The following is a 25,280-nucleotide window of genomic DNA, read 5'->3' as shown; positions in this document are numbered from 1 at the left end:
GTCAGAAATGAGAGTCCAAAATTAGAGCTCAACACATCATGAAAATTCATGCAGAAATACAGACTGGCATCAAAAATGGTGTTCTCACCACAAGAGTGTCCTGCTGTCTCCCCCATGACATGCATGCTCTTCTCCTGAAATACTCTGTGCTGCAGGGGACCCTGGCGCTTGCTGGCATTCATTTGCTTCCTTTTTCAGGATGCCCATTGGCCTTACTAACATCATCACATGAGAGGAAGATCACTGCCTCCTGCACGCTCCTCTCCTGAAATACTCTGTCACATCATCTCAGTCACAGCAGCATGATGTTGATGTCGCCTCTAAGTCTGAGACCGTGGCTTTAAGCCAAGCATCAGCACATTCATCCAGCTCCTCCATAACAGGTCATCTGAGAACCCATGGAAGCTTGTCCGTCATCTCTGTCTTCACTGGGAGCGTCAGTTTGTAAGGTGCCCAGCCAGTGGGTGTGAGGAGGGCTTGGGAGACCCCAGTTGGGTGTTGGCCCACCTGCAATCTCCCCAGTAGAGGCTATGGACAGTTTTCCCCCTGCTGGGAGCTAAAGAAGTTATTCTAGATTGTTTCCGTTGATGTATGCGGTCAGCATTTGGACTGTGATGAGGAGGAGGCTCAGGAGGGGGTGGAGGACAAATGACTGCAATGTATAGCAGAGTTGATAGTGGTGGTGGAAGTGGCACTGGCAGCCATGGTGGTGGTAGTAGTGGCACTGGCAGCCATGGTGGTGGTAGTAGTGGCACTGGCAGCCATGGTGGTGGTAGTAGTGGCACTGGTAGCCATGGTGGTGGTAGTAGTGGCACTGGTAGCCATGGTGGTAGTAGTAGTGGCACTGGTAGCCATGGTGGTGGTAGTAGTGGCACTAGTAGCCATGGTGGTGGTAGTATTGGCACTAGTAGCCATGATGGTGGTAGTAGTGGCACTGGCAGCCATGGTGGTGGTAGTAGTGGCACTGGCAGCTATGGTGGTGGTAGTAGTGGCACTGGTAGCCATGGTGGTGGTGGTAGTAGTGGCACTGGTAGTCATGGTGGTGGTAGCAGTGGCACTGGTAGCCATGGTGGTGGTAGTAGTGGCACTGGTAGCCATGGTGGTGGTAGTTTTGGCACTGGTAGCCATGGTGTTGGTAGTAGTGGCACTGGCAGCCATGGTGGTGGTAGTAGTGGCACTGGCAGCCATGGTGGTGGTAGTAGTGGCACTGGTAGCCATGGTGGTGGTGGTAGTAGTGGCACTGGTAGTCATGGTGGTGGTAGCAGTGGCACTGGTAGCCATGGTGGTGGTAGTAGTGGCACTGGTAGCCATGGTGGTGGTAGTATTGGCACTGGTAGCCATGGTGGTGGTAGTAGTGGCACTGGCAGCCATGGTGGTGGTAGTAGTGGCACTGGCAGCTATGGTGGTGGTAGTAGTGGCACTGGTAGCCATGGTGGTGGTGGTAGTAGTGGCACTGGTAGTCATGGTGGTAGTAGCAGTGGCACTGGTAGCCATGGTGGTGGTAGTAGTGGCACTGGCAGCCATGGTGGTGGTAGTAGTGGCACTGGCAGCCATGGTGGTGGTAGTAGTGGCACTGGTAGCCATGGTGGTGGTAGTAGTGGCACTGGTAGCCAGGGTTGGATTGGGGTTCCTGGGGCCCACCAGAGGTAATTATTCTCAGGGCTCAATCCCCATACCATCAATAAACTCGAATATGTTTTGATACAAAGAAATAGACTCTAGTAGCAATTTATTATCTCCAAAGCCACAAAAGGGTGGTAAGGATCCTACCTATGAAGAGTGGCAAGGATGATGATGATGATCATGTGTTGGATAGGAGGTGGTGACCTCAGATGAGGACGCGGCTGCAGCAAGATTTGTGATCAAATAAATGGAATCCTGCAAGAAATCTGTAGGATCCGAGCTGATGTGAAATGATGTCACTTGGATGCTGTCGACAGGCGCCTCGCTCGGTGCCACCCTCTGCGTGCCAACTGCGTTTTATTGCCCTTTTCATAATTTCTTTATAAACCTCAAATCTTGCCAACATGGAATCTGCCGAGTGCCCAGACTCATCTGCATCCTCCCCATCCCATCACACAAAGTAACCTTCCTGTAAGTACATGACACTCCACTGCAGGAGAATCATCGGGCGGTGACCAGGCTACTATGGGAAATGTATGATTAATATTGACGACTGGGTCATACCATTCCACTCCTCAAATGGGAGTAGTCTATCATTGATAGTATGGGGTAGACAGTATCAGACTGTGTATTGACACATCCCTTTGACAAGAGGAATGGGAATTTTTAATACATTTCCAATAGGAATAAGAGAAGAACAAATCTGTAACAGCATACCCATTTACCACGTGCCATTTAATATAGTGGTGCATTCTCGCCCCCTCACCCCTGGCTATGATGTTATAATACATTGCAACAATGTATAACAAAGTGTCACTATTTGAAAACTGAAAGGGTAAGACCAGCATACATAAGGCGGCAGACAATAGAAGGCAAAGGCCAAATGCAGGGGTCCCAAACAAATAGAGGAAAGCAAATGTAAGCAGGAAATGGCAAAACTAGCAATGCTATAAACCCCACTATAACATATCTGCAGCCAAAGTACAACAAGGTTAATCTTACCCATGGTGTGTGGCCAGGATGACGCCAGGCGCGAAGCGCGTTTCGGCATATGCTTGTCTGGGGGTTTGAACACTTGCTTGGGTAGGTGATTCTAGGACTACAGGCTTCATAGCTTCTACAATGGCTGATTGCGATTGCACTTCCCTCGCTAAAGCTTTAGTAGGAAGAGCAGCTCTTTAGCACAAACTGCTTCAAACTGAAAATTATTTTCATCTCTAGTTGTAAATGAAAGTTTCACGGCTCGATCTCAGATGCTCGTTTCGCGGCCAGCATTGATTTCCGTGACTTTCCTGATACAAAGCAATATATTCACTAAAAGCTTTTCCTTTTGATCCTAAGGAGCGGACAGGTACAAGACTTCTGAGGTCACAAATAAGATGCTGAAATCCCGGGGGTCCTAGGTATATCATATCTACCTATCTACAGTAACTATCTCATATCTATCTATCTATCTATCTATCTATCTATCTATCTATCTATCTATCTATCTATCATTTCTTCTATTTAGTATATACACAAACTTATTTTTACAACACAGAATTGAAGAAGTGCATCACAAATATGAAATGTTATCTCGTAATACAGATGCAGATTGATGGTGTTTTCTACTCAGAACACAACAATGATACATTTTATTTCTGCCAAATCAGATATTTTATTCTCTTGAAATCCTGCATCCTTTGAAGAAACATTTGTATTTTAGCATTAGTTTCTATGGAAACGCCCATTAGTGTACCAGTAGTTTTGCAAGAGTAACCATTTAGGGTGCTGACCATCCATAGTGAGAACTCATTACTCGCCATCCCACACAATGGAGAGAAGCTTCCATATAGTATCTAGATCCCAATTTATATGAAAGACCTGCAAGAAAAGAACATTCTGTGCTGGCTTATAATTGATGGACAGTATCATAGCGTCCACAAATCAGAAGGGCAATTACTTTTGTTTTAGCATCAATTTTTCAGATCCTTCCTTAATGACCAAAAGCACAAAATAAAAACAACCAAAATACTCTATTAATGAGATTCCAATCATAGAAATATTGTAACTTATACAACTTCATTTACATCAATGAAATTAATATAGAATTACATTTTGTACATAGGAGCAGTATTATAGTAGTTATATTCCTATACATAGGAGGCAGTATTATAGTAGTTATATTCTTGTACATAGGAGCAATATTATAGTAGTTATATTCTTGTACATAGGAGCAGTATTATAGTAGTTATATTCTTGTACATAGGAGCAGTATTATAGTAGTTATATTCTTGTACATAGGAGGCAGTATTATAGTAGTTACATTCTTGTACCTAGGAGACAGTATTATAGTACATAGGAGGCAGTATTATAGTAGTTATATTCTTGTACATAGGAGACAGTATTATAGTAGTTATATTCTTGTACATAGGAGCTGTATTATAGTAGTTATATTCTTGTACATAGGAGGTAGTATTATAGTAGTTATATTCTTGTACATAGGAGGCAGTATTATAGTAGTTATATTCTTGTACATAGGAGACAGTATTATAGTACATAGGAGGCAGTATTATAGTAGTTATATTCTTGTACATAGGAGCAGTATTATAGTAGTTATATTCTTGTACATAGGAGACAGTATTATAGTAGTTATATTCCTGTACATAGGAGCAGTATTATAGTAGTTATATTCTTGTACATAGGAGACAGTATTATAGTAGTTATATTCCTGTACATAGGAGCAGTATTATAGTAGTTATATTCTTGTACATAGGAGCAGTATTATAGTAGTCATATTCTTGTATATTATAGTATTATAGGAGGAGTATTATAGTAGTTATATTCTTGTACATAGGAGGCAGTATTATAGTAGTTATGTTCTTGTATATAGGAGCAGTATTATAGTAGTTATATTCTTGTACATAGGAGCAGTATTATAGTAGTTATATTCTTGTACATAGGAGACAGTATTATAGTAGTTATATTCTTGTACATAGCAGGCAGTATTATAGTAGTTATATTCTTGTACATAGAAGCAGTATTATAGTAGTTATATTCCTGTACATAGGAGCAGTATTATAGTAGTTATATTCTTGTACATAGGAGACAGTATTATAGTAGTTATATTCTTGTACATAGGAGGCAGTATTATAGTAGTTATATTCTTGTATATAGGAGCAGTATTATAGTAGTTATATTCTTGTACATAGGAACAGTATTATAGTAGTTATATTCTTGTACATAGGAGGCAGTATTATAGTAGTTATATTCTTGTACATAGTAGCAGTATTATAGTAGTTATATTCTTATACATAGGAGGCAGTATTATAGTAGTTATATTCTTGTACATAGGAACAGTATTATAGTAGTTATATTCTTGTACATAGGAGCAGTATTATAGTAGTTATATTCTTGTACATAGGAGGCAGTATTATAGTAGTTATATTCTTGTACATAGGAGCAGTATTATAGTAGTTATATTCTTGTACATAGGAGCAGTATTATAGTAGTTATATTCTTGTACATAGGAGCAGTAATATAGTAGTTATATTCTTGTACATAGGAGCAGTATTATAGTAGTTATATTCTTGTACATAGGAGGCAGTATTATAGTAGTTATATTCTTGTACATAGGAGGCAGTATTATAGTAGTTATATTCTTGTATATAGGAGAAGTATTATAGTAGTTATATTCTTGTACATAAGGGCAGTATTATAGTAGTTATATTCTTGTACATAGGAGGCAGTATTATAGTAGTTATATTCTTGTACATAGGAGCAGTATTATAGTAGTTATATTCTTGTATATAGGAGCAGTATTATAGTAGTTATATTCTTGTACATAGGAGCAGTATTATATTAGTTATATTTTTGTACATAGGAGCAGTATTATAGTAGTTATATTTTTGTACATAGGGGGCAGTATTATAGTAGTTATATTATTTTGCAAATCAAAACAGTGGAAAAAGTAGATTTCAGACACCTGACAGTTTGTGTCGGGGTCACTGGTTCCTGTAGCTTTCTCACCTTAACAATATTATCCACAGAAGTGAATTGGAAGCACTTTCTCCTGCACTGGAACATTTCTCTCTTTGCATTTTAAATGTTGGCTCCTTTCAAATGAAAAGAATAAAATTTTCTGCACAAAATTAACGTAACCGCTGTGTCCGCATTTCCTGGGTTATTACATGTATTATTCATTCCATTTTCTCTTCCTTGCTATCCTACCACCTGTAAGAACATTTCCTACAACAGGTGACTCTCAAGTCAAGCAGGAAGGACAGCTACAATATACATACCTCAGGAGGATAGATAGATAGATAGATAGATAGATTAACTTTGTATACAAAAATCTAGTCTTTTCCAGGATTACAGGGTCTTGTCTATAATCTGACATTATTTCTACCGAGCACTTATCTTATTTTTTCCATGTACGAGCATTTTGAAATGGCTTCAAGATAATAATAATTACTGTCAGCAGTTTTTGTGCTTTGTAACCTCCTGGCCGTCGCACTCTGGATCTGCCTGAGTAAAATAACCAGCTTCCACTTACTAGCCGGCACCAGTTGGCAGCAGGGGGCGCTTTATGACCCCCGTCCTTGTAGTCTGTAATGAAGCCTCTTTTGTCATTTACTTTCTAATGGCTCAATTAAGATATTTGTCGGTGTCTTTGAAATGGGCTTTGGTTTTGTGGGCACGCTACCGGCGTCCTGGGTACTTGTCATCACCATAGGAGGCGGCCTGTTTGATAAGATTATAATTTTGTTTATATTGTGCTATAGGATGACACGCTGAGTGCAACGCAAAGTAATAGCTATTGTCAGCATGCCGAATAAATCTTCCCCAAAATATGAGTTCTCTGTGTCATTATCCTTCTCATACTTCAAGTATTTCCATGAAGGGAATTGACTCTAACAGGCAAAATAGCAGCTTAGACGGGATAAAAGGTATCACATTGTGACAAGCCAATGATAAATGTGTTTAAAGAAACTGTCCGACTCCAGAATCCGTATTATATAGAGAATTCTAAGAGGAACCTGTCACCAGGCACAATGCCTTAGAGGACTACTTCAGGTGGATGCAATGATGCTTTTTACTTAGCAACCCGTTTCCTCATTCTAGAAAAAAAGATGCTTTTAATTCTTATGGAAATGGGTAGGTAAGTGCAATGAGGGTGGGCCCAGGTCAATCTGTGCACCCTTGCTCCTCCTGCTGCCTCTGTCCGCCCCTCCCTCTACATCTTGACTAACAACGCCAGGTTCCTGCAAAGTCATACTATCTGGCCCTGTCAATCAAGAGAGAGGGAAGGGCTGGCTGAGGAAGCAGGAGGAGCAAAGGTGCACAGATTGACCTGGGCCCACCCTCAGTGCACTTACCTGCCCATTTCCATAAGAATTAAAAGTACTTTTTCTCAAGAATGAAGCACCGAATGACTCAGTGTAAGGAATCATTACTTTTAGCTTAGCTAGCCCTGCAAGGCATTGTGCCTAGTGATTTTCCTCCTGATATACTCCCTTTAAGTCACTTTTTCTATCAACTGTGAATTGCATTATAGTGATCCTGAGTTACATTCTGTATTATACTCCAGAGCTGCACTCACTATTCTGCTGGTGCAGTCACTTTGTACATACATTACTTATCCTGTACTGATCCTGAGTTACATCCTGTATTATACTCCAGAGCTGCACTCACTATTCTGCTGGTGCAGTCACTGTGTACATACATTACTTATCCTGTACTGATCCTGAGTTACATCCTGTATTATACTCCAGAGCTGCACTCACTATTCTGCTGGTGCAGTCACTGTGTACATACATTTACATTACTTATCCTGTACTGATCCTGAGTTACATCCTGTATTATACTCCAGAGCTGCACTCACTATTCTGCTGGTGCAGTCACTGTGTACATACATTAATTATCCTGTACTGATCCTGAGTTACATCTTGTATTATACTCCAGAGCTGCACTCACTATTCTGCTGGTGCAGTCACTGTGTACATACATTAGTTATCCTGTACTGATCCTGAGTTACATCCTGTATTATACTCCAGAGCTGCACTAACTATTCTGCTGGTGCAGTCACTGTGTACATACATTACTTATCCTGTACTGATCCTGAGTTACATCCTGTATTACACTCAAGAGCTGCACTCACTATTCTGCTGGTTGAGTCAATGTGTACATACATTACTTATCCTGTACTGATCCTGAGTTACATCCTGTATTATACTCCAGAGCTGCACTCACTATTCTGCTGGTGCAGTCACTGTATACATACATTAATTATCCTGTACTGATCCTGAGTCACATCCTGTATTATACTCCAGAGCTGCACTCACTATTCTGCTGGTGCAGTCACTGTGTACATACATTACTTATCCTGTACTGATCCAGAGTTATATCCTGTATTATACTCCAGAGCTGCACTCACTATTCTGCTGGTGCAGTCACTGTGTACATATTATCCTGTACTGATCCTGAGTTACATCCTGTATTATACTCCAGAGCTGCACTCACTATTCTGCTGGTGCAGTCACTGTGTACATACATTACTTATCCTGTACTGATCCAGAGTTATATCCTGTATTATGAAGTTCTAAGTCAGCTGTCTAAAATCAATACAAATAAGTCACAGGGGCATGATGGGATACACCAAAAGCTATTAACCACCTCCGGACCGCTGTACGCACAGACGCGTCCTGGAGGTGGTTGATTCATTCCTCCTGGACGCATATACGCGTCCTCTCGCGAGACGCGAGATTTCCTGTGAACGCGCGCACACAGGCGCGCGCGCTCACAGGAACGGAAGGTAAGAGAGTTGATCTCCAGCCTGCCAGCGGCGATCGTTCGCTGGCAGGCTGGAGATGTGTTTTTTTTAACCCCTAACAGGTATATTAGACGCTGTTTTGATAACAGCGTCTAATATACCTGCTACCTGGTCCTCTGGTGGTCCCATTTGTTTGGATCGACCACCAGAGGACACAGGTAGCTCAGTAAAGTCCCACCAAGCACCACTACACTACACTACACCCCCCCCCCCGTCACTTATTAACCCCTTATTAGCCCCTGATCACCCCTGATCACCCCATATAGACTCCCTGATCACCCCCCTGTCATTGATTACCCCCCTGTCATTGATCAACCCCCTGTAAAGCTCCATTCAGATGTCCGCATGATTTTTACGGATCCACTGATAGATGGATCGGATCCGCAAAACGCATCCGGACGTCTGAATGAAGCCTTACAGGGGCATGATCAATGACTGTGGTTATCACCCCATATAGACTCCCTGATCACCCCCCTGTCATTGATCACCCCCCTGTCATTGATTACCCCCCTGTAAAGCTCCATTCAGACGTCCGCATGATTTTTACGGATCCACTGATAGATGGATCGGATCCGCAAAACGCATCCGGACGTCTGAATGAAGCCTTACAGGGGCATGATCAATGACTGTGGTGATCACCCCATATAGACTCCCTGATCACCCCCCTGTCATTGATTACCCCCCTGTCATTGATCACCCCCCTGTAAAGCTCCATTCAGATGTCCGCATGATTTTTACGGATCCACTGATAGATGGATCGGATCCGCAAAACGCATCCGGACGTCTGAATGAAGCCTTACAGGGGCATGATCAATGACTGTGGTGATCACCCCATATAGACTCCCTGATCACCCCCCTGTCATTGATTACCCCCCTGTCATTGATCACCCCCCTGTAAAGCTCCATTCAGACGTCCGCATGATTTTTACGGATCCACTGATAGATGGATCGGATCCGCAAAACGCATCCGGACGTCTGAATGAAGCCTTACACGGGCGTGATCAATGACTGTGGTTATCACCCCATATAGACTCCCTGATCACCCCCCTGTCATTGATCACCACCCCTGTCATTGATCACCCCCCCTGTCATTGATCACCCCCCCTGTCATTGATCACCCCCCCTGTCATTGATCACCCCCCTGTCATTGATCACCCCCCTGTAAGGCTCCATTCAGACATTTTTTTGGCCCAAGTTAGCGGAATTATTATTTTTTTTTCTTACAAAGTCTCATATTCCACTAACTTGTGACAAAAAATAAAATCTCACATGAACTCACCATACCCCTCACGGAATCCAAATGCGTAAAATTTTTTAGACATTTATATTCCAGACTTCTTCTCACGCTTTAGGGCCCCTAGAATGCCAGGGCAGTATAAATACCCCACATGTGACCCCATTTCGGAAAGAAGACACCCCCAGGTATTCAGTGAGGGGCATATTGAGTCCATGAAAGATTGAAATTTTTGTCCCAAGTTAGCGGAACGGGAGACTTTGTGAGAAAAAAATAAAAAATATCAATTTCCGCTAACTTGTGCCAAAAAAAAAAAATTTCTATGAACTCGCCATGCCCCTCATTGAATACCTTGGGGTGTCTTCTTTCCAAAATGGGGTCACATGTGGGGTATTTATACTGCCCTGGCATTCTAGGGGCCCCAAAGCGTGAGAAGAAGTCTGGTATCCAAATGTCTAAAAAGGCCCTCCTAAAAGGAATTTGGGCCCCTTTGCGCATCTAGGCTGCAAAAAAGTGTCACACATCTGGTATCGCCGTACTCAGGAGAAGTTGGGGAATGTGTTTTGGGGTGTCATTTTACATATACCCATGCTGGGTGAGATAAATATCTTGGTCAAATGCCAACTTTGTATAAAAAAATGGGAAAAGTTGTCTTTTGCCAAGATATTTCTCTCACCCAGCATGGGTATATGTAAAAAGACACCCCAAAACACATTCCCCAACTTCTCCTGAGTACGGCGATACCAGATGTGTGACACTTTTTTGCAGCCTAGGTGGGCAAAGGGGCCCATATTCCAAAGAGCACCTTTCTGATTTCACTGGTCATTTACCTACTTACCACACATTAGGGCCCCTGGAAAATGCCAGGGCAGTATAACTACCCCACAAGTGACCCCATTTTGGAAAGAAGACACCCCAAGGTATTCCGTGAGGGGCATGGCGAGTTCCTAGAATTTTTTATTTTTTGTCACAAGTTAGTGGAAAATGATGATTTTTTTTTTTTTTTTTTTTTCATACAAAGTCTCATATTCCACTAACTTGTGACAAAAAATAAAAACTTCCATGAACTCACTATGCCCATCAGCGAATACCTTGGGGTCTATTCTTTCCAAAATGGGGTCACTTGTGGGGTAGGTATAATGCCCTGGTATTTTAGGGGCCCAAATGTGTGGTAAGGAGTTTGAAATCAAATTCTGTAAAAAATGACGAGTGAAATCCGAAAGGTGCTCTTTGGAATATGGGCCCCTTTGCCCACCTAGGCTGCAAAAAAGTGTCACACATCTGGTATCTCCGTACTCAGGAGAAGGTGGGGAATGTGTTTTGGGGTGTCATTTTACATATACCCATGCTGGGTGAGAGAAATATCTTGGTCAAATGCCAACTTTGTATAAAAAAATGGGAAAAGTTGTCTTTTGCCAAGATATTTCTCTCACCCAGCATGGGTATATGTAAAAAGACACCCCAAAACACATTCCCCAACTTCTCCCGAGTACGGAGATACCAGATGTGTGACACTTTTTTGCAGCCTAGGTGGGCAAAGGGGCCCATATTCCAAAGAGCACCTTTCGGATTTCACTGGTCATTTACCTACTTACCACACATTAGGGCCCCTGGAAAATGCCAGGGCAGTATAACTACCCCACAAGTGACCCCATTTTGGAAAGAAGACACCCCAAGGTATTCCGTGAGGGGCATGGCGAGTTCCTAGAATTTTTTATTTTTTGTCACAAGTTAGTGGAAAATGATGATTTTTTTTTTTTTTTTTTTTTTTCATACAAAGTCTCATATTCCACTAACTTGTGACAAAAAATAAAAACTTCTATGAACTCACTATGCCCATCAGCGAATACCTTGGGGTCTCTTCTTTCCAAAATGGGGTCACTTGTGGGGTAGTTATACTGCCCTGGCATTCTAGGGGCCCAAATGTGTGGTAAGGAGTTTGAAATCAAATTCTGTAAAAAATGACGAGTGAAATCCGAAAGGTGCTCTTTGGAATATGGGCCCCTTTGCCCACCTAGGCTGCAAAAAAGTGTCACACATCTGGTATCTCCGTATTCAGGAGAAGTTGGGGAATGTGTTTTGGGGTGTCATTTTACATATACCCATGCTGGGTGAGAGAAATATCTTGGCAAAAGACAACTTTTCCCATTTTTTTATACAAAGTTGGCATTTGACCAAGATATTTATCTCACCCAGCATGGGTATATGTAAAATGACACCCCAAAACACATTCCCCAACTTCTACTGAATACGGAGATACCAGATGTGTGACACTTTTTTGCAGCCTAGGTGGGCAAAGGGGCCCACATTCCAAAGAGCACCTTTCGGATTTCACTGGTCAGTTTTTACAGAATTTGATTTCAAACTCCTTACCACACATTTGGGCCCCTAGAATGCCAGGGCAGTATAACTACCCCACAAGTGACCCCATTTTGGAAAGAAGAGACCCCAAGGTATTTCGTGATGGGCATAGTGAGTTCATGGAAGTTTTTATTTTTTGTCACAAGTTAGTGGAATATGAGACTTTGTAAGAAAAAAAATAAAAAAATAAAAAATCATCATTTTCCGCTAACTTGTGACAAAAAATAAAAAGTTCTATGAACTCACTATGCCCATCAGCGAATACCTTAGGGTGTGTACTTTCCGAAATGGGGTCATTTGTGGGGTGTTTGTACTGTCTGGGCATTGTAGAACCTCAGGAAACATGACAGGTGCTCAGAAAGTCAGAGCTGCTTCAAAAAGCGGAAATTCACATTTTTGTACCATAGTTTGTAAACGCTATAACTTTTACCCAAACCATTTTTTTTTTACCCAAACATTTTTTTTTTATCAAAGACATGTAGAACAATAAATTTAGAGCAAAATTTATATATGGATGTCATTTTTTTGCAAAATTTTACAACTGAAAGTGAAAAATGTCATTTTTTTGCAAAAAAATCGTTAAATTTCGATTAATAACAAAAAAAGTAAAAATGTCAGCAGCAATGAAATACCACCAAATGAAAGCTCTATTAGTGAGAAGAAAAGGAGGTAAAATTCATTTGGGTGGTAAGTTGCATGACCGAGCAATAAATGGTGAAAGTAGTGTAGGTCAGAAGTGTAAAAAGTGGCCTGGTCTTTCAGGGTGTTTAAGCACTGGGGGCTGAGGTGGTTAAAAGAGCTCAGCGGTGAACTAGCAAAACCATTAACAGATTTATTTAACCAATCACTGGTAACAGGAGTCGTCCCAGAAGATTGGAAATTAGCAAATGTTGTGCCCATTCACAAGAAAGGTAGTAGGGAGGAATCGGGCAACTATAGGCCACTAAGCCTGACATCAATAGTGGGGAAATTAATGGGAACCATACTTAAGGAGAGGATTGTGGAACATCTAAAATCCCATGGATTGAAAGATGACAAACAGCATGGGTTTACTTCGGGGAGATCATGTCAAACTAATCCTATTGATTTTTTTGATTGGGTGACTAAAACAATAGACGGTGGAGGTGCAGTAGACATCGCATATCTGGACTTTAGTAAGGCTTTTGATAGTGTCCCACATAGAAGGCTTATCAATAAAGTGCAGTCTTTGTGCTTGGACTCCCATATTGTTGAATGGATTAGGCAGTGGCTGAGTGACAGACAACAGAGGGTTGTAGTCAACGGAGTATATTCAGACCATGGTCTTGTTACCAGTGGGGTACCTCAGGGATCTGTTCTGGGACCCGTATTGTTTAATATCTTCATCAGCGAAATTGCAGAAGGCCTCGATGGTAAGGTGTGTCTTTTTGCCGAAGACACAAAGATTTGTAACAGGGTTGATGTTCCTGGAGGGATACACCAAATGGAAAAGGATTTAGGAAAACTAGAGGAATGGTCAGAAATCTGGCAACTAAAATGTAATGTTGATAAGTGCAAGATAATGCACCTGGGGCGTAAAAACCCAAGAGCAGAATATACAATCAGTGATACAGTCCTAACCTCAGTATCTGAGGAAAAGGATTTAGGGGTCATTATTTCAGAAGACTTAAAGGTAGGCAGACCATGTCATAGAGCAGCAGGAGATGCTAGCAGAATTCTTGGGTGTATAGGGAGAGGCATTACCAGTAGACAGAGGGGGGCGCTCATGCCGCTCTACAGAGCACTAGTGAGACCTCATCTGGAGTATTGTGCTCAGTACTGGAGACCATATCTCCAGAAGGATAGTGATACTTTGGAGAGAGTTCAGAGAAGAGCTACTAAACTAGTACATGGATTGCAGGATAAAACTTACCAGGAAAGATTAAAGGACCTTAACATGTAAAGCTTGGAAGAAAGACGAGACAGAGGGGATATGATAGAAACTGCTAAATACATAAAGGGAATCAACAAGGTAAAAGAGGAGAGAAGATTTAAAAGAAGAAAAACTGCTACAAGAGGACATAGTTTTAAATTAGAGGGGCAAAGGTTTAAAAGTAATATCAGGAAGTATTACTTTACTGAGAGAGTAGTGGATGCATGGAATAGCCTTCCTGCAGAAGTGGTAGCTGCAAATACAGTGAAGGGGTTTAAGCCTGCATGGGATAGGCATAAGGCCATCCTTCATATAAGATAGGGCCAGGGGCTATCCATAGTGTTCAGTATATTGGGCAGACTAGATGGGCCAAATGGTTCTTATCTGCCGACACATTCTAGGTTTCTATTATACTCCAGAGCTGCACTCACTATTCTGCTGGTGCAGTCATTTTGTACATACATTACTTATCCTGTACTGATCCTGAGTTACATCCTGTATTATACTCCAGAGCTGCACTCACTATTCTGCTGGTGCAGTCACTGTGTACATACATTACTTATCCTGTACTGATCCTGAGTTACATCCTGTATTATACTCCAGAGCTGCACTCACTATTCTGCTGGTGCAGTCACTGTGTACTTACATTACATTACTTATCCTGTACTGATCCTGCGTTACATTCTGTATTATACTATATGCAATTCTGTACAGCAATGTTCCCCATGGGCTGCAGGCTATCATGTCATGCTGGGAGTTGTAGTTCTACAGCAGCTGGAGAATCCGTGCCGTGTTCCCTCTAAGGTTACATATTAATACAATGTATCAGCAGGCTTTCCAGCTTTACTTCAGTGCTCTATGATTATTAGACTTTCACACTTGCTGATCGATCGGATCTCGGTGAAGGGCAGGGTAACATTAAGTAGACATGGGCAGGGAGCATTTCCTATTTACTGAGCTCTCGTGTATTGCACTGGTTCCATGTAAATGACGGTTTATGAAATAAGATGCCACGTGATCTGTGAACAATCAATACATTATAGCCTGTGGCCAGCGCAGAACCAGGGAGGAAAGGGATATTAATCAATACCTCAGTGCAGATTGGGAGCCTGCAGCTAGAAACTGAACGGCGCATATCGGTGATCATTGGCCCGGACGGAAATTAGGTGGAAAATGAGCATTGAGCACCAGCACTCATTTACACTCTCGCTTTAATTGCGCAATTTATTGTGAGATCTGATAACCTGCCGATGGCTGATTGACGTCTGGTAGAAATTCTAGACTTCAATGTAACAGTTGTGAATTAAATACATTGTATCAGCATCTAAGGAGCTACTGGGTCCTAATGCCCTTCACTGAGCTGCCACAAGGAGGTGGAGACAAAGGCTAATCACATGACTCGATACTCCATATTTGGTAATAGACACTATTCTCCAAGGACTGTGTGGAGAAATGGAATGTAAAGGGACGTGGTTTATGCATATTAGCATTAATTGGGGAACTTAGGGGTGACGTTAACACTTTCCTGGACCTAACCAGGTAAGGCTTATAATGGTCCATATTCCACATTTTGGTATTCAAATTTTGGTAAGTACGTAGTTTTTTTTATTTGTTCCCTCCACCCTTTTGTACATCAATGAACCTATTTAGTTCCATGGGCCTAATATCAAGTATCACTTATGTTCACAGTGTTCCTTTTACTCCTGTCTTTTCAAATTCACAAAGGTCTAGAAAGCTAAGATATGAGGTTGTCAAATCCACATGCCCATGCATCTTGCTCTACATTTGTTAAATGTCTTAGCCACTTTTAGCATCTTAATTAAAAAGGGGTGTGGCTTAGTGGGAAATCACGGTGACTTTCCAGGAAGGGGTGTGGCTTAAGATGCAACGAGGAGCATCAAAGTTGCAACGAAATTCTGGTTCAAAGTAAGTCATTGGTAAAAATGTAGGCAGTCTAAAGGCATGCCAGATTCATTAGCCACTGTGAGAAATCCAGGGCCATTGTCTTGTTTCCACTGTCTGAATGCTAGATGGGCTTAAAGGGGTTGTCCAGGTGTTTAATATTGATGACCTCTCTTCAGGATAGCTCATTAGGTCAGCAGTATGTGATAGGTGCAGTCCAACTCTCAGGCCTTCTACCAATTAGGGGTCGGAGGATACTACGGTGCTCCAGTTAGAGCCACAGCACCTTCCTGGGCCAGCGCAAATAACGTTTATCGGTCACATGGCCTAGGTGCGGCTCAGTCCCATTCAAGTTAATTGGCTGAGATGCAATACCAACTACAGCCACGAAACAATGGGCAATGCTGTGCTTGGTAATCAGTGAGGAGGCCACAGAGCTCACCAGAGCGTCAGAGCTTTCTAAAACAGCTGTTTGGTGAGGTTGCTGGATATTGGCCCCCCACTGATCAGGTATTGATGGTCCATGGATGTATAAAGTAGCTCCACAGTGTGATAACCCCATCATTAAGAAATCTGACCCATGTCTTTTTGAAGGGGGGCTAATAACCTTCTTTTTCTACTGCAGACAGGATGGGGGGGGGGAGCTCCTGTTGCAGCCAGTTGTCTTACAGCTTGTCCAGGGGTTTCAATAGGAGGAGGGAAACATAGCTGAGCTCCTCGGACATACTGCAAAGATGTTGCAGCCAGTTGTATTACAGCTCATTACAGGGCTGTGAGGAGGAGGAGGGGGACATGACTGAGCCCCTGGGACACACAGTGAAGATGTTGCAGCCAGTTGTCTTACAGCTCATTACAGGGCTGTGAGGAGGAGGAGGAGGGGGACATGACTGAGCCCCTGGGACACACAGTGAAGATGTTGCAGCCAGTTGTCTTACAGCTCATTACAGGGCTGTGAGGAGGAGGAGGGGGACATGACTGAGCCCCTGGGACACACAGTGAAGATGCTGCAGCCAGTTGTCTTACAGCTTATTACAGGGCTGTGAGGAGGAGGAGGAGGGGGACATGACTGAGCCCCTGGGACACACAGTGAAGATGTTGCAGCCAGTTGTCTTACAGCTCATTACAGGGCTGTGAGGAGGAGGAGGAGGGGGACATGACTGAGCCCCTGGGACACACAGTGAAGATGTTGCAGCCAGTTGTCTTACAGCTCATTACAGGGCTGTGAGGAGGAGGAGGAGGAGATGACTGAGACCCTGGGACACACAGTGAAGATGCTGCAGCCAGTTGTCTTACAGCTCATTACAGGGCTGTGAGGAGGAGGAGGGGGACATGACTGAGCCCCTGGGACACACAGTGAAGATGTTGCAGCCAGTTGTCTTACAGCTCATTACAGGACTGTGAGGAGGAGGAGGAGGGGGACATGACTGAGCCCTTGGGACACACAGTAAAGATGCTGCAGCCAGTTGTATTACAGCTCATTACAGGGCTGTGAGGAGGAGGAGGTGGGGGACATGACTGAGCCCCTGGGACACACAGTGAAGATGCTGCAGCCAGTTGTATTACAGCTCATTACAGGGCTGTGAGGAGGAGGAGGGGGACACGACTGAGACCCTGGGACAGACAGTGAAGATGCTGCAGCCAGTTGTCTTACAGCTCATTACAGGGCTGTGAGGAGGAGGAGGAGGGGGACATGACTGAGCCCCTGGGACACACAGTGAAGATGTCTTTATATTTTTATAACATAAGATTGAATTGTAGTATGAGATAAAGTAGAACCAAGGGAGAGTAGGGGATGAGGGGAGGCAGGGGTGGGGTGTTTAGTGCACTGTGTGTATTATTCCTTTAGGGGAAGAAAAAAGTCAAATTCCGACTGAAAGGATTCTTTACTGTAACTGCTGTGAAGCTCAGAAGTAGTCACCACATGAAGAGGTGGCTTCCTTAATCTAAGGGTTAGAGGATCCCTTAAAGGAGTTATCTTATGAAGACAACCCTTGTCCATATGCCATATTAATGTGTATGGCCGTTATAGGGGGGGGGGGGTCTCAGATCCAGTTAGATTGTCAATAGGAGAGATGGCGGTTTTCGTTTTTAGATCAAAAATTTCAAATCCCAGCAAGTGCTGAGAGTGAGTGACCTACAAGTAACTATGTAGCTACAGGCAGACACATTGTATTCACCCTCATATAGATATGGATCACAAAGGTTTGGGATGCTGGCCCTTTAACTGAGCAAACAGCCTGTAGTCTGCATCAAAGATTTAACGAAGCTTGTGAATCCCCTGCCGGCGGCTCTTTCATTTACTTACAGGTGAGGGTAGGAGCCATTAGACAAAGCACCTCTACAGAGGCTCCGGCTTCAGTAGCTTTTTAATTGGCCTTTCCAAAATGCAAATCCTATTTACATAAATGGGTATTTTATCCAAAGCAGCTTCACGCGGCATCTGAGCAGCGTCTCAAAAGTTTAAGCACCTTATAATTGACTAACTTATTTACCAAATTTAATTAAGGAGCATTTTCCTCTAAAACTACAGAAAAATACAAAAAATCCTCCCATTTTCGCCCTTGGAAAGCTGGGTGACAAGTAATATGGCTGGAGTGGGGGATATCACCCGGCTTTCATGTGGTTCCGATATGTCTTCTGTTATGCAGTGATGCTCAAAGCAAAGTAGTCTGGGAAAGCTGAGTGATGCTAATGGCCGACTGGTTGACACCCAGCTTTCCCACAAACAGGTATAAAGTTGAGGAGGGTAAATGACTGAACAGAGCATTTCCACATCTTTAAATCATTTATGAAATCATTTATCATAAGATTATTTTCAATTGGGTGTAAAATGTTGGACTGCAAGAGGGTCAGAAATATTCCAAGTAATATATACTAATTGCAAATGAAGGATGGAGAGGCGAATCTGACAGCATCATCTGACCTTGAGCCAATTAGTGATGACTCTGAGCTACAGGGTGGTTTATGCTGAACACTTACATAGTGCGAGGATCAACCATCCACATCCAATATCAGCCCGAAGCCTGCTTATAGGACCATGTGCAATGACCCAGCGGACAAGGAGTTCACCTCAAACGGTTTGTCTAACTGAAGCAATGTTTATAACACATATATTCATCTAGCTAATTGCTTTATTTTTGAATTACATTATATTACATACCCCCTACTGATTCTAAGTCTGCATTATACTCCAGAGCTGCACTCACTATTCTGCTGGTGCAGTCACTGTGTACATACATTACATTACTTATTCTCTACTAATCCTGAGTTACATCCTGTATTATACTCCAGAGCTGCACTCACTATTCTGCTGGTGGAGCCACTGTGTACATACATTACTTATCCTGTACTGATCCTGAGTTACATCCTGTATTATACTCCAGAGCTGCACTCACTATTCTGCTGGTACAGTCACTGTGTACATATATTACTTATCCTGTACTGATCCTGAGTTACATCCTGTATTATACTCCAGAGCTGCACTCACTATTCTGCTGGTGGAGTCACTGTATACATACATTACCTATCCTGTACTGATCCTGAGTTACATCCTGTATTATACTCCAGAGCTGCACTCACTATTCTGCTGGTGGAGTCACTGTGTACATACATTACTTATCCTGTACTGATCCTGAGTTACATCCTGTATTATACTCCAGAGCTGCACTCACTATTCTGCTGGTGCAGTCACTGTGTACATACATTACATTATTTATCCTGTACTGATCCTGAGCTACATTCTGTATTATACTCCAGAGCTGCACTCACTATTCTGCTGGTGCAGTCACTGTGTACATAAATTACTTATCCTGTACTGATCCTGAGTTACATCCTGTATTATACTCCAGAGCTGCACTCACTATTCTGCTGGTGCAGTCACTGTGTACATACATTACTTATCCTGTACTGATCCTGAGTTACATCCTGTATTATACTCCAGAGCTGCACTCACTATTCCACTGGTGTAGTCACTGTGTACATACATTACTTATCCTGTACTGTTCCTGAGTTACATTCTGTATTATACTCCAGAGCTGCACTCACTATTCTGCTGGTGCAGTCACTGTGTACATACATTACTTATCCTGTACTGATCCTGAGTTACATCCTGTATTATACTCCAGAGCTGCACTCACTATTCTGCTGGTGCAGTCACTGTGTACATACATTACTTATCCTGTACTGATCCTGAGTTACATCCTGTATTATACTCCAGAGCTGCACTCACTATTCTGCTGGTACAGTCACTGTGTACATACATTACTTATCCTGTACTGATCCTGAGTCACATCCTGTATTACACTCCAGAGCTGCACTCACTATTCTTCTGGTGCAGTCACTGTGTACATACATTACTTATCCTGTACTGTTCCTGAGTTACATCCTGTATTATACCCCAGAGCTGCACTCACTATTCTGCTGGTGGAGTTACACTTACAGTTCTGGTTAAATGTGTAGTCCAGTTTGGAGAACACTTCCCATATGAAAAGTCCCACACAGAACAGGCTTCTGTACGATATTTGGTGTTGTGTAAAGTTGTCAGACCCCTTTATCTGTCCCTGTGTGTATGGAGGGAGGTAGTCACCCGCCAGTTTCTTTTTAGCACTGACAGAAAGCAGCTCTATATTATCAGCAGCTCCCATTCATGATTGGAGACTCGGAGTGCTGTCCATGGTGCTGACGCCTCTGCTGCTCCATCCTGGTTCTGTCTTCATCTGGTATGATGCAGCCTGACAGACTCTGCTACATCTCTACTTGAAATGAACAGAACTCCCTCCGTGTTTCTGGGCCCTGCAGCTCCAGCGCCGTGGACTCAGCTAACAGCAAATATCCGAGCGTTCATCACACGATTTAACAATTGCCGGGACATTTCTGTATCTGAGCCAAATCCTCTGGATCCACCTCAGCCCTAACATATACCTGTGTAATAAGCAGCGGCTCTTTCTGAATGGATCTCATGGCTCGGTTTATATTAATAATTCTAGAAGGGTCGGCATCTCGGCAAATCTTCATATTCCGTAAAATGCTTTCTCCCTGTTAATATTTAAGGGTAACTCCACTCTTGGTGCAGACGTTGTCCATTTCTAGTAATGTGACTTGAAGCTCCTGATTCCAAAGCAAAATCTGTAACAACCCCCCTCCCACACCAACACCCACACACACCCAGATTCACATATCTCTCAGCTGTCATACACAAATCATGTGTTGCAGAAGGGCCCTTGGGCCCCTCAGGCTCCAGGAGTTGGTTGCAGCTGCTAACTCTGCACCTGCTATAGCAATGCTCCTACCTGTTGATTTCTTAGTTTTACTTTCTCTTGATTAATTACAATGTATCAGTTTTTCATGAGTGATAGTTGGAAAGTTGTCACAGCTCCACCTATTTTAGTTTCACGTAAGTTTGAAGCTCAGCCCCTTTTACAGGTCATAGATTAGGATGATTTCACATCTGCTGCAGGTAATTAGCACATTGAAACAGTTGGTCTAGAAACGGTATGGCCAACCTGCGGCTCTCCAGCTGTTGAAAAACTACAACTCCCAGCATGCCTAGTCTGCCTACAGCTATCAGTTTACAGCAGGGAATGGTGGGAGTTGTAGTTTTACAACAGATGGAGAGCCGCAGGTTGGCCAACCATGGTCTAGAATGTCCCTGGGAGGCAGGTGGTCACCCCGACACACAGCAGTGCCCACAGCCCCAAAGTCAGGCGGAGCTTCTGCTACAGATTGCCAGGACATAAATGTTATAAACAATTGTGTATCGTAATTACGGAGGGGTGTGTGTCGGCGCACATGTCCCTTGTCACCTTGCATGTCGCCTACATATATTACTCAAAGCTCATATACTGAGAGGCGCATGCTCAGTGAGCTCCTGTGGGATATCTCAGACTTTTACAATGTTTCCATTTCTTATTACATTGTTTCACTGAATGATCACATGACTTGTGAGTAATTAAAATGCATCCACCTGCGAACTCCAATCATTTTGGTGAGATTGTTCTATTTTGCAACTTGCAAAAAAAAGTTCCCCCCAGCGACCAGACCTCATCTGTCCCGGAATATGTATTAATAGATGGCTGCAGCTTATTCTTTCTTATTGCTTCCCTCAGCTAATTAAAAAATGTCAGGATGATGAACCGTTTGCAGACGCCACCAGCGCTACACAATGTAACAGCGCTGCAGAACGTTGCTGTGTTCAAACTAACTCTTGGGAGGTTCGAGGTCCACTGAACCTCCAAATTGTTAAAAGCAAAAACAAATTGCAAAACATTGTATTACTTTTATTCCAGCCTGATAATTAAGTTTTTTTAAAAAGTCAAGAAAGTTAAATAAAAAATGTGATTTTTTTCAAGTCGCAACATAAGATGATGAGTTGAGGTGTAATTAATGGTGGCTAGCCTCTACAAGATGCAATGGCACTGAGTGTGGAGACACATCTTTAGATAAATAAGAAGCCTCAAGGAACGACTGCATTTGAACAGACCACGGGACAGTAATAATGTTGATTCTTCATTATTAGAATTGCCCCGGAGTCGTCTCAAGTCCAGATACAGAACAACAACTCCTTCCCCCATGGAGTCGTCACTGGGATGGGATATTTATGAAAGGAAAACCAGCAGAAGAAGCTTCTCTACTCTAAAATTCTACCCAGATCTTCCGTACGATAAGGAGAGGTTTGGGTATGTTTATAATGCAAGGATCAAACAGAGACAGAAGGAACAAAGTGAAAAAGGTAAGAGTAAAGAAGGGAAGAAACAGAGTGAAGACAGGTAGCAACAGAGAGAAGAAGAGAAGAAAGAGAGTTAAGAAGGGAAGAAACAGAGTGAAGACAGGTAGGAACAGAGAGAAGAAGGGAAGGAAAAAAGTGAAGAAGGGAAGAAACAGAGTGAAGAAGGGAAGAAACAGAGTGAAGACAGGTAGGAACAGAGAGAAGAAGGGAAGGAACAGAGAGAAGGGAAGCAACAGAGTAAAGAAGGGAATAAAGAGTGAAGAAGGGAAGAAACAGAGTGAAGACAGGAAGAAACAGAGAAAAGAAGGGAAGGAACAGAGTAAAGAAGGGAAGGAACAGAGTAAAGAAGGGAAGAAACAGAGTGAAGAAGGGAATAAACAGAGTAAAGAAGGGAAGAAACAGAGTGAAGAAGGGAAGAAACAGAGTGAAGAAGGAAAGAAACAGAGTGAAGAAGGAAAGAAACAGAGTGAAGAAGGGAAGGAACAGAGTGAATAAGGGAAGGAAAAGAGTGAAGAAGGAAAGGAACAGGGTGAAGAATGGAAGGAACAGAGTAAAGAAGGGAAGGAACAGAGTGAAGAAGGGAAGGAACAGAGTGAAGACGAGAAGGAACAGAGTGAAGACGAGAAGGAACAGAGTGAAGACGAGAAGGAACAGAGTGAAGACGAGAAGGAACAGAGTGAAGACAAGAAGGAACAGAGTGAAAACGGGAAGGCACAGCGTGAAGAAGGGAAGGAATAAGGAGAGGAAGGGAAAGAACAGAGTGAAAACGGGAAGGCACAGCGTGAAGAAAAAATGAGAAGAAGGGAAGGAACAGAGTGAAGAAGGGAAGGAGCAAAGTGAAGAAAGGAAGGAACAGAGTGAAGACAGGAAGGAACAGAGAGAAGAAGAGAAGGAACAGAGTGAAGAAGGAAAGGAACAGAGTGAAGAAGGAAAGGAACAGAGTGAAGAATGGAAGAAACTGAGTGAAGAATGGAAGAAACAGAGTGAAGAAGGGAAGAAACAGAGTGAAAAAGGGAAGGAAAAGACTGAAGAAGGGAAGGAACAGACTGAAGACAAAAAGGAACAGAGTGAAACAGGAAGGAACAGAATGAAGAATGAAAGGAATAAGGTGAAGAAGGCGAAGAACACAGTAAAGACATGAATGATCAGGGTGAAGAAGGGAAGGAACAGAGTGAAGAATGAAAGGAAAAAGGTGAAGAAGGGAAGGAACTGAGTGAAGAATGGAAGGAACAGAGTGAAGAAGGGAAGGAACAGAGTGAAGAAGGATAGAAACAGAGGCAAGAAGGATAGAAATAGAGGCAAGAAGGGTAGAAACAGAGGCAAGAAGGATAGAAACGGAGGCAAGAAGGATAGAAAAAGAGGCAAGAAGGATAGAAACAGAGTGAAGAATGGAAGAAACAGAGTGAAGAAGGGAAGAAACAGAGTGAAGAAGGGAAGAAACAGAGTGAAGAAGGGAAGGAAAAGACTGAAGAAGGGAAGGAAAAGACTGAAGAAGGGAAGGAACAGACTGAAGACAAAAAGGAACAGAGTGAAGACAGGAAGGAACAGATTGAAGAATGAAAGGAATAAGGTGAAGAAGGCGAAGAACACAGTAAAGACATGAATGATCAGGGTGAAGAAGGGAAGGAACAGAGTGAAGAATGGAAGGAATAAGGTGAAGAAGGGAAGGAACAGAGTGAGGAATGGAAGGAACAGAGTAAAGATGGGAAGGAACAGAGTGAAGAATGAAAGGAATAGAGTGAAGACAGGAAGGAACAGTGTGAAGAAGGGAAGGAATAAGGTAAGGAAGGGAAAGAACATAGTGAAAATGGTAAAACAGAAGGGAAAAAAGTGAAGAAGGGAAGGAACAGAGTGAAAAAGGGAAGGAACAGAGAGAAGGGAAGGATCATAGTGAAGAAGGGAAGGAACAGAGTGAAGAAGGATAGAAACAGAGTGAAGAAGGGAAAGAACAGAGTGAAGAAGGGAAGGAACAGAGTGAAGAAGGGAAGGAACAGAGTGAAGAAGGGAAGGAACAGAGTGAAGAAGGGAAGAAACAGAGTGAAGAATGGAAGGAACAGAGTGAAGAAGGGAAGAAAGAGTGAAGAAGGGAAGAAACAGAGTGAAGAAGGGAAGGAACAGACTGAAGACAAAAAGGAACAGAGTGAAGAATGAAAGGAATAAGGTGATGAAGGGGAAGAACACAGTAAAGACAGAAATGAGCAGGGTGAAGAAGGGAAGGAACAGAGTGAAGAATGAAAGGAATAAGGTAAAGAAGGGAAGAAACTGAGTAAAGAATGGAAGGAACAGAGTGAAGAAGGGAAGGAACAGAGTGAAGAAGGATGGGAACAGAGTGAAGAAGGATGGGAACAGAGTGAAGACAGGAAGGAACAGAGTGAAGACGGGAAGGAATAGACTGAAGAAGTGAAGGAATAAGGTAAGGAAGGGAAAGAACATAGTGAAAATGGTAAAACAGAAGGAAAAAAGTGAAGGGAAGGAACAGAGAGAAGGGAAGGATCATAGTGAAGGGAAGGAACAGAGAGAAGGGAAGCAAAATAGTGAAGAAGGGAAGGAACAGAGAGAAGGGAAGGAAAATTGTGAAGAAGGGGAGGAAGATAGTGAAGAAGGGAAGGAACATAATGAGCCAATGAGACTAGAAACCCATGAACATGGATGTGAGGCTTGCCAGCTGGACCTGGTCATCCACACTTTAACGGAACACGAACCAGAGGATAGGGAGATGAAGAAAGGAAACTAT

General features: G+C 42.8%; 1 protein-coding gene across 1 annotated transcript; it reads left to right on the top strand.

Annotated features, from left to right (window-relative positions):
- The first annotated feature begins 22,507 nt into the window (after positions 1-22,507).
- Positions 22,508-24,149, top strand: LOC120979868 (glutamic acid-rich protein-like). Its single transcript, XM_040408827.1, has 3 exons — positions 22,508-23,033; positions 23,350-23,675; positions 23,766-24,149. The coding sequence occupies exons 1-3, from the start codon at positions 22,508-22,510 to the stop codon at positions 24,147-24,149; spliced, it is 1,236 nt and encodes a 411-aa protein (XP_040264761.1).
- Positions 24,150-25,280: the final 1,131 nt, after the last annotated feature.

The sequence above is a fragment of the Bufo bufo genome, chromosome 9, assembly GCF_905171765.1.
Source record: "Bufo bufo chromosome 9, aBufBuf1.1, whole genome shotgun sequence".
In the NCBI taxonomy this organism is placed as follows: Eukaryota; Metazoa; Chordata; class Amphibia; order Anura; family Bufonidae; genus Bufo; species Bufo bufo.
Note: the sequence above shows the minus strand (reverse complement) of the source record. Positions and strands in the feature narration are given on the sequence as shown.